The 15,766-nt window shown below is 32.1% G+C and overlaps 2 protein-coding genes across 6 annotated transcripts; both read right to left on the bottom strand.

Moving 5' to 3' along the window:
- Positions 1-253: 253 nt before the first annotated feature.
- On the bottom strand, positions 254-4,014 carry LOC110616702 (SNAP25 homologous protein SNAP33). Of its 5 annotated transcripts, none has more exons than XR_006350992.1 (7): positions 3,822-4,013; positions 2,643-3,197; positions 1,951-2,044; positions 1,682-1,812; positions 1,500-1,597; positions 830-1,427; positions 254-741 (listed from the first exon to the last, which is right to left on the bottom strand). XR_006350992.1 is itself a non-coding variant. In XM_043957420.1 (7 exons), exons 2-6 carry the CDS (start codon positions 3,135-3,137, stop codon positions 1,328-1,330), a joined length of 918 nt encoding a protein of 305 aa, XP_043813355.1. In that variant the 5' UTR covers positions 3,138-3,197; positions 3,822-4,013; the 3' UTR covers positions 254-682; positions 1,296-1,327. The 5 variants fall into 5 exon arrangements, 3 of the variants coding, with proteins under 3 accessions (XP_043813355.1, XP_021614853.1, XP_043813354.1); XR_006350991.1 differs by having other exon boundaries at positions 254-682; XM_043957420.1 differs by having other exon boundaries at positions 254-682; positions 1,296-1,427.
- A 4,794-nt stretch (positions 4,015-8,808) lies between these two features.
- Positions 8,809-11,241, bottom strand: LOC110617163 (zinc finger protein 84). Its single transcript, XM_021759779.2, has one exon. It carries the CDS (start codon positions 10,620-10,622, stop codon positions 8,994-8,996), a length of 1,629 nt encoding a protein of 542 aa, XP_021615471.1. The 5' UTR covers positions 10,623-11,241; the 3' UTR covers positions 8,809-8,993.
- Positions 11,242-15,766: the final 4,525 nt, after the last annotated feature.

The following is a 15,766-nucleotide window of genomic DNA, read 5'->3' as shown; positions in this document are numbered from 1 at the left end:
CAGATCGTTACTTCTTATGATATTATATTTCTAGGGCTAATTATTCAATATTAACAAATAATGCTTCACTCAGAATGTTAATCAAATTAGCAAAGTAATATAATTACTTTTAGTTTTATTTATTAAACATTTGTTTATTTACTTTTTATATTTATGTGACTTTTAGTAAATTTTTATAATTTAAATATTTACCTCGTTAAATCCGACAAGCATTTTTGTCTTGCACTTAACGAAGGGTTATAGAACCATGATATATTTTCAAACATTATATAGCACAATATACTGTAGAACTATACAATAGATACAAACCATACATTATGAAATCATGGGAAAATATCATCCAAACAGCGCCTTAGTGCGCCTTGCTAATTTAATAATAATCAACTTTGCATAGGTTGCAGCAGCAACCAGCTGGGAGAACCAGCCAGGCATTGGTTTTCCCTCTTCTGCTGCTGCTGCTTCTTCTTCTTCTTCCTCGCCTTCGTCTTCTTCTTCTTCTGTTTCTTCTTCGTCTTCGTCTTCTTCTGTTTCTTCTTCGTCTTCGTCTTCGTCTCCTTCTGTTTCTTCTTCGTCTTCTTCTTCTTCTTCTTCTTTTGCTTTGGACGGACCTTCACGAGGAGGATCAAGATATTCATCGTCAGCCTGGCCAACCTTCAAGGGAGATTTCTCCAAATCAACCATTCTATCAAAACAAATGAAATGAGAATAATCGGGCAGGTTGTGGATAATCAGTTAAAATTCCTGCAAAAATATGATACAGGACATTTGAAATAGCAGGATAAATTTCGAAAACAGTATGAACAAAGCGAAAAGAGAATCTGGGTATTACCTGATATTGTAAAGAAAAGAGAAAGTGAGATATTTTTTGAGGGGGAGTGAGAGAGAGAATTTATAGTGTTAGAGACGGAGGAGATCGCGTAAAGGACTGAACCAAGTAAGTATATATGCCCAAACGAAGAAACCTTTTCTCCATGCATGGAGATGTACGTGTGCCCTTTATGGTGAAATATGGATTGCTTGTTTAAGCCTATGAAAGTAAGATACTCCAAATTCGAGAGTCCAATCAATTGTATTTTACATACCAACAGTAACAATTAGATATCGCATTTGAATTGATGTTTTTTTATTGATTCCTCCACATATCATAGTTTATGGAGATGAGCCAGTTTTTTATGATCACACTGTTATCTACAATGAATCTGTATTATGATATCGAGCGCTACAACTTCAAGCTCTTTGGAAGCACCACTCTTGATAAAGTCTTATTTCATGGAAAATCAAAGAAGATCCTGTACCAGGTCTATGTTCTTTCCATTCAACCTGCACTCTACTTTCCCAGCAAACGACGGCCACGTTGATTTGCGCCTCTAACACGGAAATTTAGTTCATCCGCATCATCCTCGAAATGATCCAGAGCTTTGGTTTGCCTGAAGTCACAGTAAATCCATTACTCATTGATGGATTAATTCAAGAAAGGATCACGTTAACAACCAACTAACCTCTCAATTTCAGTCCCCATGTCAACAGCCATATCCTTCAGCTCTCCCAATAGATTACTCAAATCTGAAAGTGCATCATCTTGCTTTTCTTTTTCCATCTGTTTTAACATAATCCCATATTAACAAAACATATTGATTAAACATAAGTCAATATTCTTAAGAAATTAAAAAAGAACACAAACCTCAACTTTCTGGAATGCATTGGTAGGTTCAGGCAATGGTTTTCGAGTGTTTGACCGTTCCTTGGGTGCAGAATTCAATCCCAACTTCTCCCTCTGCTCCAGGTCGCTACCTCTGGTTTTGGGAAAATCATCTGTAAAATAAAACAAATCACATATTTAACCCTTTTTCTGCTTAAATGTTCATAAACCTGTATAATTTTAAATTCTGAAAATGAATATTCATCAGCACGTGACAAGAAAAAAAGAAAAGGAAAGAAAAGAAAAGTAACCTCTTGTGATGATAGGGCCTGTAATAGGACGAGTCTTCTTTGGCTTCCAAGTTCTAGAGAAAATGCCCCCAAGACTCCCTAGAAGCTTCTCTCCCTGAAATCATAATCAAAATAACCATGAATATTTTCCTCTTAGAGAGAGCCAGAAACAACACCAACATATCCATAGATGACAAATGATCACCAAGCCACCAGAAATGAAATTTCCTAGTCCACAAGAGAAATGGTAGAACACTACAATAATGTCATCCATCAAGTCCTACCATCCTTTGACAATATTAACAATCCACACAAAAAGAACAACTAAATAAACATTTAAGAATGATAGATTTCAATCAAGGGGTAAACAGAAAGACATAGGATATGATCAACAATAACGGGATTTTCTAGCCATCAGCATCATTTATGTAAATCAACTTGATCTACATTTGATCAAAGCGAAAAAAATTATCAATGGAAACATATCTGTAAATCAGTTGATTAATACACCAAGATATTCGGCAATTCAAGACAATCATCTGAAAGGAAAAATGATGTAACAAAACAGAATCAAGCTTCTACCAAATTTCAACATGTTATTAGGAATGAAAATCTAAGTGAAATGGGAGACTTCTCTATAGTATGCTCTTCTTTTTCCTTTTGTAAATGTTAACTTCTCAAGTTATTTTAGACTTGGAAAACAGAAGTCATACCCGACTGAGATCATGATCCATCTCAACTGCAACATTATGAGTCCTGATAATTTGCTCCCCCTGCTGATGCAAAGTGATCAACGTTTTGGCAGCATCCTCTCTGATTTCCTCTGCAATCTTCAGGCAGCCATTGACAGCCTTTGTATTCTCTTCAGCCTTGTATACAGCATAATTCTCCAATTCTTGTGCTGATTGGTTCTCTAGTCCTCCTGAGTCACGGAAATCATTCTTGTACTTGTATTTTGCAGCTGAACTGAGAGAATACAAAGATGAAGAAGATGTTCCCCTTTCCTCATCATCATCAAAAGGACTGGTACTAATATTTGGTGTAATCATACTGGGTTCTGAAGAAGTTTTCCTTGAAGTTTTAACGTTTTGCTTATTGTCCAACTTGTCATCAGAATCAAAAGGGTTAGAACGGGGAGGATCAGGACATTCGGTGTCAACCTTGGTGTGTTTGCCAGTCTTCAAGTGAGTTTTTCTCAAACCAAACATTTTCTCAAAAAAATAAAATGCAGACTGATCAAGCAGCTGATGAATAATCAGTTATAATTCCTGCAGAAGATGAAGCAAAGACCATGTGATACTGTTTCAGCATAGAAATTACTATGAATCAACAGAGTAACCAGAACTTCTATAGCATTCAATTTAAAGATATAGAAGTCCCTTCAAAGGGTTTGAAAAGACAATAACACAACCAAGAGTCATCTCACCAATTTCATCCATTAGGATTTTGGAGTTTTTGGTCTTCACTAAAACTGCTGGAATTTCTATTTATATTATATTTGTACTTATTTATTAAAGTTCAGAAAACAAGGAATACGTTTGAAATCTTCTATCTTAAGTTTTCCCACCAACCAAACAGAAATAAACGGGCAAGAATCCGCGAGCTTTAAGAAGATCGAAAGGAAGTGAAGAAAAGGGCATAAACACTATAAAGAATTAACAAAAGGGTATCTAAAAGTGAAACAAGATGCATAAATCAATCAATAGCACAAACAAGAAATGAAAATTGGAAGTACTTAACAATAGTAACAAGAAAGAGCAAACCAAAGTTCAAGAATTTAAAGAACAACCAGATTAATGTGAATTATAAGTGGATAATGGAATAGGAAGACAAAATGAAATCAAAACAGAATCAATGATCATCAACAAAGCAAAGAGAGAATCTGGGTATACCTGATATCGTGGAGAAAAGAGTTGCAGAAACTGAGGACAAAAGGCAATCCAAAGAATCTCTGGTTTATGTAGAGAGAGAGAGAGAGAGTTTTATAGTTGCAGAGAGAAAGAGCCGCGTTCGAAATTTCGCACGACTGAACCAATTCCTGACGATGGAAACGGGAAAGAACATGCCGTACCCAAACGAAGAAACGTTCCACTAACATGAGATGTACTTTTCTTGACCCTTTTTTGCTTTTTTTTTTTTTTTAAAAAATAATTTATTAAAAAGAATGTCTTACAAATTAAAAAAATTAATTAGTCTATTAAAATGATCGTTAGGATTATTTATTTTATTCACAATTTAATACTTATAATTTAAATATAATTTTTAAATTTATAATACAATAATAATAACTTAAATATATTGTAATAATAAAAATTAATTTGTTGACCTTTTAAAAATAATTGACTTTATAAAATACAACTGTACGTCATAAGAAGCTTCCATTTTATAAGTTATTGTTGTTATTATTAATTTTTGAATGAAATTAATAAATTACAAATCAAAATCTTTATTATAAAATTGGGGTTGCTGGCTTTAATTTTCCTGGAAATGGTTGGTAATGAAGCTAAGAGGACCAATTCAACCAATTCACTCACCTTGACAATCCCCTTTTTTTTATTATTTTAATTATTATTTTCAAATATAATGTGAATAACTTGTATGGTAAGAAATTGGGTGGATTTGAAAATTGAAAGGGTTTAGGGATGAAATCTTGAAAATTATGCAAAGACAAAAGAGTGGGGAAAGAACAGGGGATCACTTAATTACTTCTCATTTTAGGACAAATTTGAACCTAACAGTGCTACTTTGAAGAAATTTATCTTTTCATATTGGTCGATTGGTGTTAGAAAAATTAAATTAAATTAAATTCGATTTAATTTAATTTAATCGTTTAAATATTAGTATAATATAAATTTATTTAATTTTGAAATTTAATATTAAGAGAAGTGCATCAAACTGGTCACTGTTGCATGAAAATTGTTTCTTCGACTTTGGAACCATTCCCCTGGAAAAATATTCTTTAGGTTGTAGCCAGGTTTATCTTCTCTTGGTATGCCTCTGTTTCCAGTCACATGTCGCTTTTGCTGCTTCTGCTAAAATCCCTCAAATCGGTGTCTCTCGGGTGCACAAACCATTTCCTCTGAAACAGGTTTTTTTTTTTTTTCTTCATCAAAGACTTTTCCACTAGAAATCAAGGAAGCCCAAGAGTTAAGTGATAAATAATTAAATTATTCATAAAATTTTTTAAAATTTAACTCGATAAAAATTATTTTAAATTTTATTCGATTTCTAATTGAATTAAGTTTAAATTTAATTTTTAAACTCATTTAGTAAACAAATCAAATTTGAATTTCACTCATTAAAATTTATGAGTTTTATTCATTTTTCAATTCATAAACAAGCAAACACACCGATAAATAATTTTGTTAAGTAAAATGAGATTAATATTATAAAAGAATAATTTTAAATTTTATATATATTTTCATAAATTAAATTTAAAATTTTAAAGTTTATTTTTATATAATTTAATTATACTCTTAAAATTTATATATATTTGAATTGTTATAATTAAAAGATTCATTTTTATAAATTTATGAATTGATTTTTATATATATATACTTATTTAATTTTAAATTAAAAATTATTATATATATAAATAAATTTAATTATTTAAAATTAATTTGAATAAAAATTTAACTCATTTAAATTTATTTAAAAAATTTAATTTTATTAATATTTAATTTAAATTTGAAATGAATAAATATTAATCTGGAATAAACTTAAAAAAAATTAATGAATTAAATTTAAAATTTTAAAATTCGACTCCATTTAATTTGTATAAGAACTCGGAAACTTGGGCTCAAAAAATAAAAAGCCTAATGACAAACGGAGCCCTAGAACCCACTATCCAAACTTGACCCGGCACACCACCAGAACCGGTAGACGCTCCAAGCACCACCACACCCAGACTCCAGAGAAAGATGGCCTCGTGAGAGGTAAGGAATAAGGCAGTAACCTCTTCTCCTTCCACAATCGGTCAGAAACTACGATCATAACACACCCACAAAAATTGAAATAATTAAATTTAAAATTAATATATTTAAAAAAGCGTACAATCCTACGATTTATTTTAATGTGTACAAAAATTTGAATTAATTATGATTTTTTATTATTTTATATTAATACTTATATTTTATCAATTACAATTTTTCTATCTTTTAGAATATCAATAATTATTTAAAAATTATTTTATATAAAAATATAATAAATATAAATATATAAAAAAATACGAGTATATATAATAATTATTAACAACGTAAGACACGTAACTAATACTAATAATTCATAAAAATAAAATACATAACCTAAAAAAGCTAATAATAGAATATTTTAAAATGAAATTAGGTAGTTAAAAATTAAAATGAATCATTGGAATTACTTCAAAATATAATATAAAATTTTAATATTAAGAATCTTTGAACTTAAATTATATTGTGGGTTTAAAATTAAAAAAGTTATTCAATTTATGTGAATTCTATTTAAAAAATTATATAAAAACATTCAATTAAAATTAGAGGTTTAATAAAACAAAAAGACATGATTATATCTTATGAAATAATGCAAAGTATGATTCAATTTTCAGGTATGACCGCCGGTCTTACTTTACTCTGGGCGAGACCTGATTCAATAGGAGAATAATAGTCCAAAACTCATCAAATTTTTCTTAGACTAACCAATTTAGCATCTCATGTCTCGACCTAAACACGCCGGGTCGGATGGATTACCCGCGAGTTCAGACCAAACAAAAAGAAGTCTAGTCCGATGATGTGATGTGAGGGAAAGGAGTTGATCTAGTCACTTCACAGCTTAGGCCGCATGCGTGCCGGAAAATTAAATGGCCGCCTGACATGGAGAGATACTGGTCTGAGTGATATAAACAGATAGTACAATAACAAAGAGGTAAAAGGCGTCAGGGGCAGATAAAAAAGGAGAGAGGGTCTTCCTTCTTCTTCTGACTTCATATTCTTTTACTTTATTTTTATCTGCAATTCTGACCTATCCATATTACACTAGTTCATGAACCTGACTTGAACGTCGGGAGTATCTCTGGTAGACCCCTGATCATTTTTCCTTACTTTGCAAGTTGTTTTATCAAATCGAAAACTCATATGATAAACCTATATGATGGACTTAAAAGAAAATCAGATCTATCATAAAGTAAGAAAAATCAGATTCATCACGGGACAACAACAATGAGATCATAAAAAGTGAGTCTTTCAAGTTGATAAAAAAAAAAAAAAGAAAAAGAAAACCAGAATTAAGTTAGATTCTCTTTGGTGATCTCATCCAATAATTTAAATTTTAAAAGAATAATTTAGTGTTTATAGACTTGTAAGAACAGGAAACTAATATTTATTTTTTTTGGCAAAAAATTTATGTTTCATTGTCAAACATTATTCTTTTAATAAGTTTCACAAAATTATTAATAAATTATTAATAATTAGCAAGTGGTCCAGACCAGTCTTGGGTTTATAATCAGATTTAATACTTTCTTAATTGTTATCTGCCAATTGTGAACTTAAAAAATTAAAATAAAATGGTTGAAGGGGAATTGACTTTCCTTTGTTAACCCAAATTGAATTTTGTTCTTTAGGGTTTGTTTTGGTGTGGTCTTGTACAAAGAAAAGTCAAGTTCTTGATGCTCACTGGTACCCGTTCTTGATTGGTTTTCTGTTTATTTTTCAAAAAATAATTTGTATTTTAAAAAACATTTATTATGGAAAATGTTTTCATTTTCAATAAAATAATTAATTTTTATCTTTTAATTTTATTTTAAAAAATAAAATATATTAATAAATTTATATAGAAAAATGATAATAAAATTTTTAAAATGTAAAAATTGATTTTTTTTAAAAATGAAGAAGCCATTTTTTTTTAAATAATTTAAAATGAAGAAGCCATTTGCTTTATTTAGATCTGAAAAGGCCCAAAAGCAAAATAATAATAATAATAAAAAATCCCAAATTTTGAAGAGCTATAGGGTTTTGCATCTACAAGTGTCCAATTCCAATTCCAATTCATTGTTGAAATTCCATCGCAAAGCCACTAGGCATCCATAGTCTTCGTCAAAATCAAATCTCCAAACCCCAATTTTGCCTAATTATGAAAATCTAAAAATGCAGGCAATTCTTTGTCCTAGTTGAGACAAAGAAGCACCAACTGCCATTTTCTATATAAATTAATTAGTCAACTACTCATTAAATAGATTAACAATGCACCTTTGAAACTCTTTGTTAACCAAAATACACCAGAGATTTTGAGTTTTCAGCCAGGCATGAGAAATTTGTGCTAAAATGTGATCATTTTCTTGACCCACCTTAAATAAATACCTTGTTCTCAAGAGACTAATGGAAACATAAGAATTTGTGCATCTTTGCCTAATCTTAAGACATCCCATCAACATAAAGCCCTTGACTAAATCACCATTATTGGCTAATGTTAGGGTTTGAGTTTTTCTCCAACTATTCTTGATTTGGTTAGATTAAGATTCTGATTAGAGATATGGGGTGATAATGATTTGTGCTAATCTTGAATCTGACCTAAGTGGTCCCCTTGTAGATAGAGCTTTCTTTCTACTTAGCTTAAGCATTAAATAAGCACATAATGACACCACTAGAAGATTAAGTTTTGGGAGATTATTTTTAACTCTTAGAGCAATAGCATATTGAGTATGAGAGAAAGAGAAGAAGTAAGATGTGTTGTCATGTTTTTATGGTAGGTGACTAAACAACCACCTTTGAGCTCACATGCTACCCTTATGTGCATTATAAAATTGCCTTTTTATCTTCCCATGACTTCACACACCCATCCAAATTTTCAACACCTCACTCATTTTCTCTTTGATGCCAAGAAAATATAATTACCCCAGAAACAAACAGCTTTTGCTTCCCCAAGTACACTTTGAATGTGATTTAAGTAAAATTGAAATTCAATTACAGTATTGCAGTATCCAGGCACAAGTGTGGGATTGGAATGTGAAGTAGGCCTAAATCTTTGAAAGAATGAATGAATCTGTACACTCTTGAATCTTCTTTTTATTGAAAATTAACCATGCATGATTTGGATTAAAGAACTTGGTTAGATATCAAACTTACAAGGGATTCATGATTGTGGCCACTTCCAATCCACCATGGATTAAAACCCACAAGGCCATTGCTCTCTTCTTCAACAGGAGCAGGAAGATTAAGATCAAGGAAGTCTCTAATGGGTGGAATTGCTTCTTGAATTGTAATGGTTTGGTTGTTTTTAGCCTCATTGGCTCCCACTAAGTGAGACCTCTTGTGACCACCCAGTGCTTGTCCTGATGGGAACACTTTGAGACAAATAGGGCACTCATGTCCTTTACTCTTCTTTGCCCCATAACTTATCTCAGCTTTGCTGTCACAATCTATGGCCAAGTGATCAGAAGAAATTTCATTTTTGATTGATTTGATGATTTTACTCTCTGTTGTTGAGTCAGGAGATAGTTCAGTTTCAATGCTGTTCTCACTACTGTCAATTCTTGAAGCAAAGCAGCCTTTAGTCTTTTTGTGGCTAGCTCTATGGCCTCCTAAAGCTTGGTAAGAATGAAACACCTTGTTGCAGGTAGTACACTCAAATCTGCTGCTTCTATCAGAGTTCTTGCATACTTCAGAATCTGAAGCATTTGTTCTCAGCTTCTTCAAGTAATCTGACTTCAATTCAGGATCAAAAGAGTCTCTTAACTTTCTCTTGCTTGAACTGCACTTGCTGGGAACCATTTCAGATTGTTCCAAGCCAGTTTCCTTGGTCAAATTCTTGCCCAATTTAACTCCAGAATTTTCAGTCTCACATTCATCATCTAGCTGACACTTCTTTGGTTTATTCTTGGTAAACCCTCTGTTTTCAACTTTGAGATCATCATAATCCTCCAATTTGCCCATCTCCAACTTCTCACCAAGTTTTTTCATTTTCAGAGTCTCAGCACCAGTACAAACAGAAGGCTTATCCTCAGTTTTAGAACTAACCAAATTAGTTTCAAGAAATGCAGCATTGTTATCAGAGGACTCAGCAGCAACAGAATTCAAGCCACCCCACTGACCAACATCCCTAGAAAGCATCATCAAGCACATAGCAACCTCTTCTTGTTCTTGCTCAATTTCAGAGACAGAAGAGGAAGCATTATTAGCAAAAGACAGAGAAGAAGAGTTTGCAGCACCCATGTACCTAATTCTTCTTTGTGATCTCTTTCTTCGATTAGGAGCAGCAATTTCGTTGTCAGATTGGCTGTCCATGACCAGCTTCTGGTTATTACCACTGGTCCAAGAATCTTGCTGTTCTTCCAGACTGTTATTGTTGGAAAATTTTTCTTTCTCTAGTGAATGACACTTCATATGGCCAAACAAAGCTTTCCAAGATTGGAATACTTTGCCACACTCTTTGCAGAATTTTTCAAGGAGTGAAGTATCTTCACTTGAATGATCTGCAAGTCTCCATGTCTTCTTTGGATTTTCTCTAAGGCCATAACCAGCAGTTTCAGTGCTGTTGGTATTGTTATTAGCTCCATTATTGCTGGGGAGAGATGGAAGCTTTTTCTTGGTGAGCTTAGAGCCATCAGCTTGAGCTGAAATGTCATTAATCATGTGAGACCTCATGTGACCACCCAAGGATCTACCACAAGAGAAGCTCTTGCTGCAGAACTTGCATACATGTTTGAATTGTTGGCCTTCTTCCATGGATTTGAATCACAGAAATTGAAGAAATAAGAGAAGCAGATCGGACAAGCAATTGAAAACTTCAAAATCTGATCAAAGAACCGGAAACAATGGCTAAAATGGTAATGAAACAGAAGACCCTCTCAGTGAAAAGACAATGAGACGGAGACCCAGATCAGAAAAACACGGTGAAAGTTCAAATCTGAAGAGTAAATTGTGTCAGATCATCTTCCTGAGGTGATTGAACAAGAAGCTTTCTCAGATTTCACAGAACTCTGCAGCAAGAAAAAGATCCAGATGTAGAAAAAAAGAGGGAGACAAACAAAACCAGAGGCCTAGGAAGTGAATGTCAACTAGCTCATTTAGCTTCTTGTGCAGTTGAAATTTTCAAGAGAAGGAAAAAAAAAAAGATCAAATTGGGAGAGCTTGTGGGGCAATTGCCTTTGTTGTAAATGATGGCAATGAGCAAAGCCAAAGAAGAAATACTAAGAAAGAGAGAGAGAGAGTGACTATTTCTTTGTTTATCCCTTTGTTTCTCTCTCTCTCTCTCTCCACAAGTACAAGTTCACTATATTTAGGAGGAGAAATCCATGCATGGAAGCAAAGATAAAAAGAGGTAAAGGGAAGAAGAGAGAGAGCACGTGTACTCAACTTGAGCATCCTACGCCATCATCAATCCAAGGGCTCATATTTGTCCACTTGATCATTCCCTACGGTTCAAGAACCTACTTACAACTAACTGCCCCACCCCTCTCCCTAACTATTCCTTCCTTTGTCTTGCTATTAAGGAATTGCCCCACTCTCACTCACCCACCCAAAACTTCCACCCTTCAGCCGTTATTCTTTTGGACTTTCCTCTTTTTAGTTTGTAAATTAATGGTAAGTTATTTGAAGTTTCACACCATAAAAATTCGATCGGATTTGATTTAAGAATTTTCTCAAACATCTGATCCCATCAACAGACAAAAGGGAAAAAATTTATGGATGATGAATTTAGCTGTGCAATCTATGAGGCCAGGTGATACATACCTTGAGAGGGTATTGTTAATTTTTTTCCACCACCCATGGTGAAAAATATTGGAAGATGGTAAATGTTAAATTTTTACAAGGAAAATTATAGACTAACTAGTAAGTATAGACATCTACAAAACTAATAAATATAATTAATTTATTTCAATTCATTCTTTAAAAAAAATGAAATATTTGCATCACTGTCCTATTTAATTTATCTAAATTGTTTGATGTTTCAATTTTCAAAAAAAAAAAAATCGAAATTTAATTTGCAGAATTTAATTTTATGAAACAAAATCTATTAGTGTTCTATTAAGTATTCATAAACACACATATCCTCAATTGTGGTGTTGCCAAATTAATCAATTGGTTTAGTTAAATTTACAAATTGAAACAAAATGTTTTTTTTTTTAATTTTTTTTTAATAGTCCAATTGGCCTTTCAGTTGAGATTCTTTATAACATTTTCTTTTCCGTGACAAACAAATAGCAAAAGGGAAGTTTGAATTCTCAGTCTAGACAAGTGGAATATAATATTGTCCAATTGAGTTTTTTTATTATTTTTTTTGAAATCATTGTGTAATTGAGTTAGTAGTATAAAATAAAAAAATTAACTATTTAGTCCTAAGGCATGTCAAAATTTATTAGTGGATTCATCTATTTTGAAAATATATTAAAATATTTTTGATATATTAAAAAAAATTTACTAATTAATAACTATATTAATTTTAAGCGTTAAATATTATAAAAAAATTTAAATTATTCATAATACTGAGAGATTAATTAATAAATTTTTTTAAAAATTTTAGAGTCTAACCGATGAATTTTTTAAAATCATAAGAATTAAACAGTAAATTATTTAATGGCTAAAATTAACAGAAAAATTAATTAATAGATTTTTTAATATGTGAAGAATATTTTAATGTATTTTTTAAAATAAAAAAATAAATTTTAGAAATTAAATAATTATTTTCTCTAAAAATAATTGCAACCTAATATCACAAATTAAAGTCAGAACTTAAAGATGATTCTTACTTAATTAAGAATTTGACATATAAAGAGAAATTCTCATATAGTAATTAGTCCATTACATCATCCATGTATTTTTCTGTAATTTTTATAATAATTATAAATAGTTCTAAATATATAACTATATTATAAATCATAACTTACTTTCTCTAATAACTTCTTTTTTTTTTAAAAAAAAATTCTAAACTTTAAAAATTTTAGTAACAACCGTATATATGAATTTATTAATATTCTATATCTTTTAATATTACAATCAAATAATGCAAAATTTTATTTTATTAACACATATTGTATATGCAAAATATTTTCCTACAAAATAATTTTTGTAACGATCCGAAAACCGGACCGCTACTTGCGCTAGGATCCAGATCGGCTTAAGGCCGCCGGAACCCGTAGCAAACCTTCTATACCTGCTATACACCTGATAAAATCCCATACATGATCATACATTTACATAAACTTTAAACTTTTTCATTCACCAAACTCAACCTGTGCATGCACTATACAATTAAACATACATACCCCAGACTGGAGCCTTCATCAAATGCTCTAGTCGGGTCATCATTGCTATAATCAAGTTTGGTCTTTATAAAACATCATTAAAACGTTTCATTAAAAAGATCATGTACCAAAAGGGATTTACATACACTAGGGCCAAGCACAATTCTATCCTCAATACAATTCTTTACATTACATCACATTATAACATTTTACAATACATGTCCACATCTAACTATTACATAAACACAACTTCAACCTGGAAGACTCCCCGATCTATCCTGTACCTGCAAACCTGGGGGTTAAGGGAAAGGGGTGAGCTACTAGAGCCCAGTGAGCAGAATAGTAAAACATTATATTTAAAACATATGCTTTCATGGAACGCATCACATCACAAACAATTCATATCAAGGATGGACTTGTCACCAATAGCCCTTTACATTCTAAAGTGCCGGGACGTAGAATGGGTCAACTGGACTTTCTCTTAAACATAACATATCATAACATTCCAATATGCCGAGACGTAGAATGGGTCAATCGGACTTTCTCTTACATTATGCCGGGACGTAGAATGGGTCAACCGGACTTCCATACCGTATCATCGTCATCATATCATATCCAGGGCTAATGGGCATCCAACATCCATCCACAACAACATCAAGTATGCAATGCAACATATTCGTGAATTCTAATGCAAACAACATAATATATCTCATGGCATTCGTGATGCATGAACATGCTCAAATTTAGTTTGCTTTGAACATAAAGGTCCATTCTACTCACCTCAGGCTAACTCTGAATAGCTAGCACTGTGGGCCTCCTCGATTCCTCGGGTCCGAACCTACACAGGTGGACTCGAATGAGGTGCCAAACAACTCTAATCATAACTCTAAAATACTCCCCCAAAACCCCCTAAAACCTTATAAAACAATCATAGAAATCATGCAAAGGAAGGCTGAACAGGGCATTTTCGGCTGCAGGTTCGGCGGCCGAAAATCCCTCCAGAGCCGAAACTCAGCCACTTTCGGCGGCACCTTCGACAGCCGAAAGTCCCTTCTAGAGACGAAACTCATGCATGTTCGACGGCACATTCGGCAGCCGAAACTCCCCTCCAGAGTCGAAAGTCCAACTTTCGGGGGCAGGGTTCGGCAGCCAAAAGCTTGCCTCCACAGGCAGGTTCGGCGGCCGAAAGTGCCTTCGGCTGCCGAACCTGAGTTCTTCCAAAGTGGCAGAACTCAGCCTCCTCATGCACAAATGCCTCCCAACTTCCCAAACTCACTTCCAACACTTCCAAAACATGCACAAACACATTCATAAGCATATAGGGGTCTCAAACTATCCTAAACCCCAACAACAACACAAAGCATATACACATATAACATACATTATCCATAAACTCAACATTAACCCTAACAATAAACAACTAACCTAAACATGCATTTCTATCCCATAACCCCTCTTAAAACTTATTTAAATCATCGAAAGAGGCGAGGATCGACGCTTACCTCTTGAAGATCGAGAGAAAACGTGACCCAACTTGGAGATTTGGGGAAAATGGGTTCCGGAGGTCTCCAAACTTCCAAACTTCGATCTTTGCTCTAAAACTTCAAAGCCAAGTTAAAACTTGTTAGAAACTAGTAGGATTTGAAGGAAAACCTCAAAACCAACCATGGAAGGGCATGAACTCACCTCTGCCCGAAAATGGAGAAAAAAGCTCGCCCATTTTCAGACATGGGGCCTTTTATAGGTGTGCTAGCCAGACTACCTTCGGAAGCCAAAGGTGACTCCAAAACTCCACCAAGTTCGGCGGCCGAACCTGGAATTTCCTCCATAGTGCTTTTCTTTTAAAAACTTAATTTCTTTCTTACTTAAAACCTTAAAACACTTGAAAACATTTTAGAAAAATATATTTTACCCTTATAGAGAATTTCGATATCCGAGATTCCGCCGGACGGTAGGAATTCTGATGCCGGAGTCTAGCCGGATATTACAATTTTTACACAATAAATTAATTATTTTTCAACTTTAAATCTATACAAACATAATTTAATAGTAAAGGTAACAATTAAACGATTCTCATATTTATTAATTTTCTATTTTCTAAATATCGTATTAAGTTTCATTATAATAAATTTTACTATATTTATTATAAAAAAATCATATCACTATAATAAAAAATAGATCCTATTGTGTATGGTTATGCTATATAAACGAAAATATTATATTAAGCGTAAACACGATTAAAACTTAAAATAATTAAAAAAATAATATTAAAAAATAAAAAGTTTTATTAAAATTTTTTATATTAAACCGATAAAAATAAATATAATAATAGAATTTTAAACATTTAATAATAAAAGAGAATAAAATTAAGAATTTTAAATTAAATTATATTAACTTTTAAAATTTAAATTAAATTAAAAATAATTAAAAATTTTAAATGTTTTGTATCAATAATATTTATTTATGTAGTATATAAATATAATAAAATAGTTTACATCATTCTATCACGCCAAGACATACTCTCTCTAATTTAAATTTAAATTTTAATATAATTACAACTATAATAATTTTATTAATTTTTAAAATTTTAAATTAAATTATAAAATAATAAAAAATTAAAATTTT

The sequence above is a fragment of the Manihot esculenta genome, chromosome 6, assembly GCF_001659605.2.
Source record: "Manihot esculenta cultivar AM560-2 chromosome 6, M.esculenta_v8, whole genome shotgun sequence".
Lineage (NCBI taxonomy): Eukaryota > Viridiplantae > Streptophyta > Magnoliopsida > Malpighiales > Euphorbiaceae > Manihot > Manihot esculenta.
This window is presented reverse-complemented; position numbering and strand designations above follow the sequence as displayed.

Coding starts and splice junctions, on each gene's coding strand:
- LOC110617163 (XM_021759779.2), bottom strand. CDS start 10,622: ATGGAAGAAGGCCAACAATTCAAACATGTATGCAAGTTCTGCAGCAAG.
- LOC110616702 (XM_043957419.1), bottom strand. CDS start 3,137: ATGTTTGGTTTGAGAAAAACTCACTTGAAGACTGGCAAACACACCAAG. Junction 1,813..1,950: donor AGGCCCTATCATCACAAGAG/GTTACTTTTCTT, acceptor TTTATTTTACAG/ATGATTTTCCCAAAACCAGA. Junction 1,598..1,681: donor ATGCATTCCAGAAAGTTGAG/GTTTGTGTTCTT, acceptor ATGTTAAAACAG/ATGGAAAAAGAAAAGCAAGA.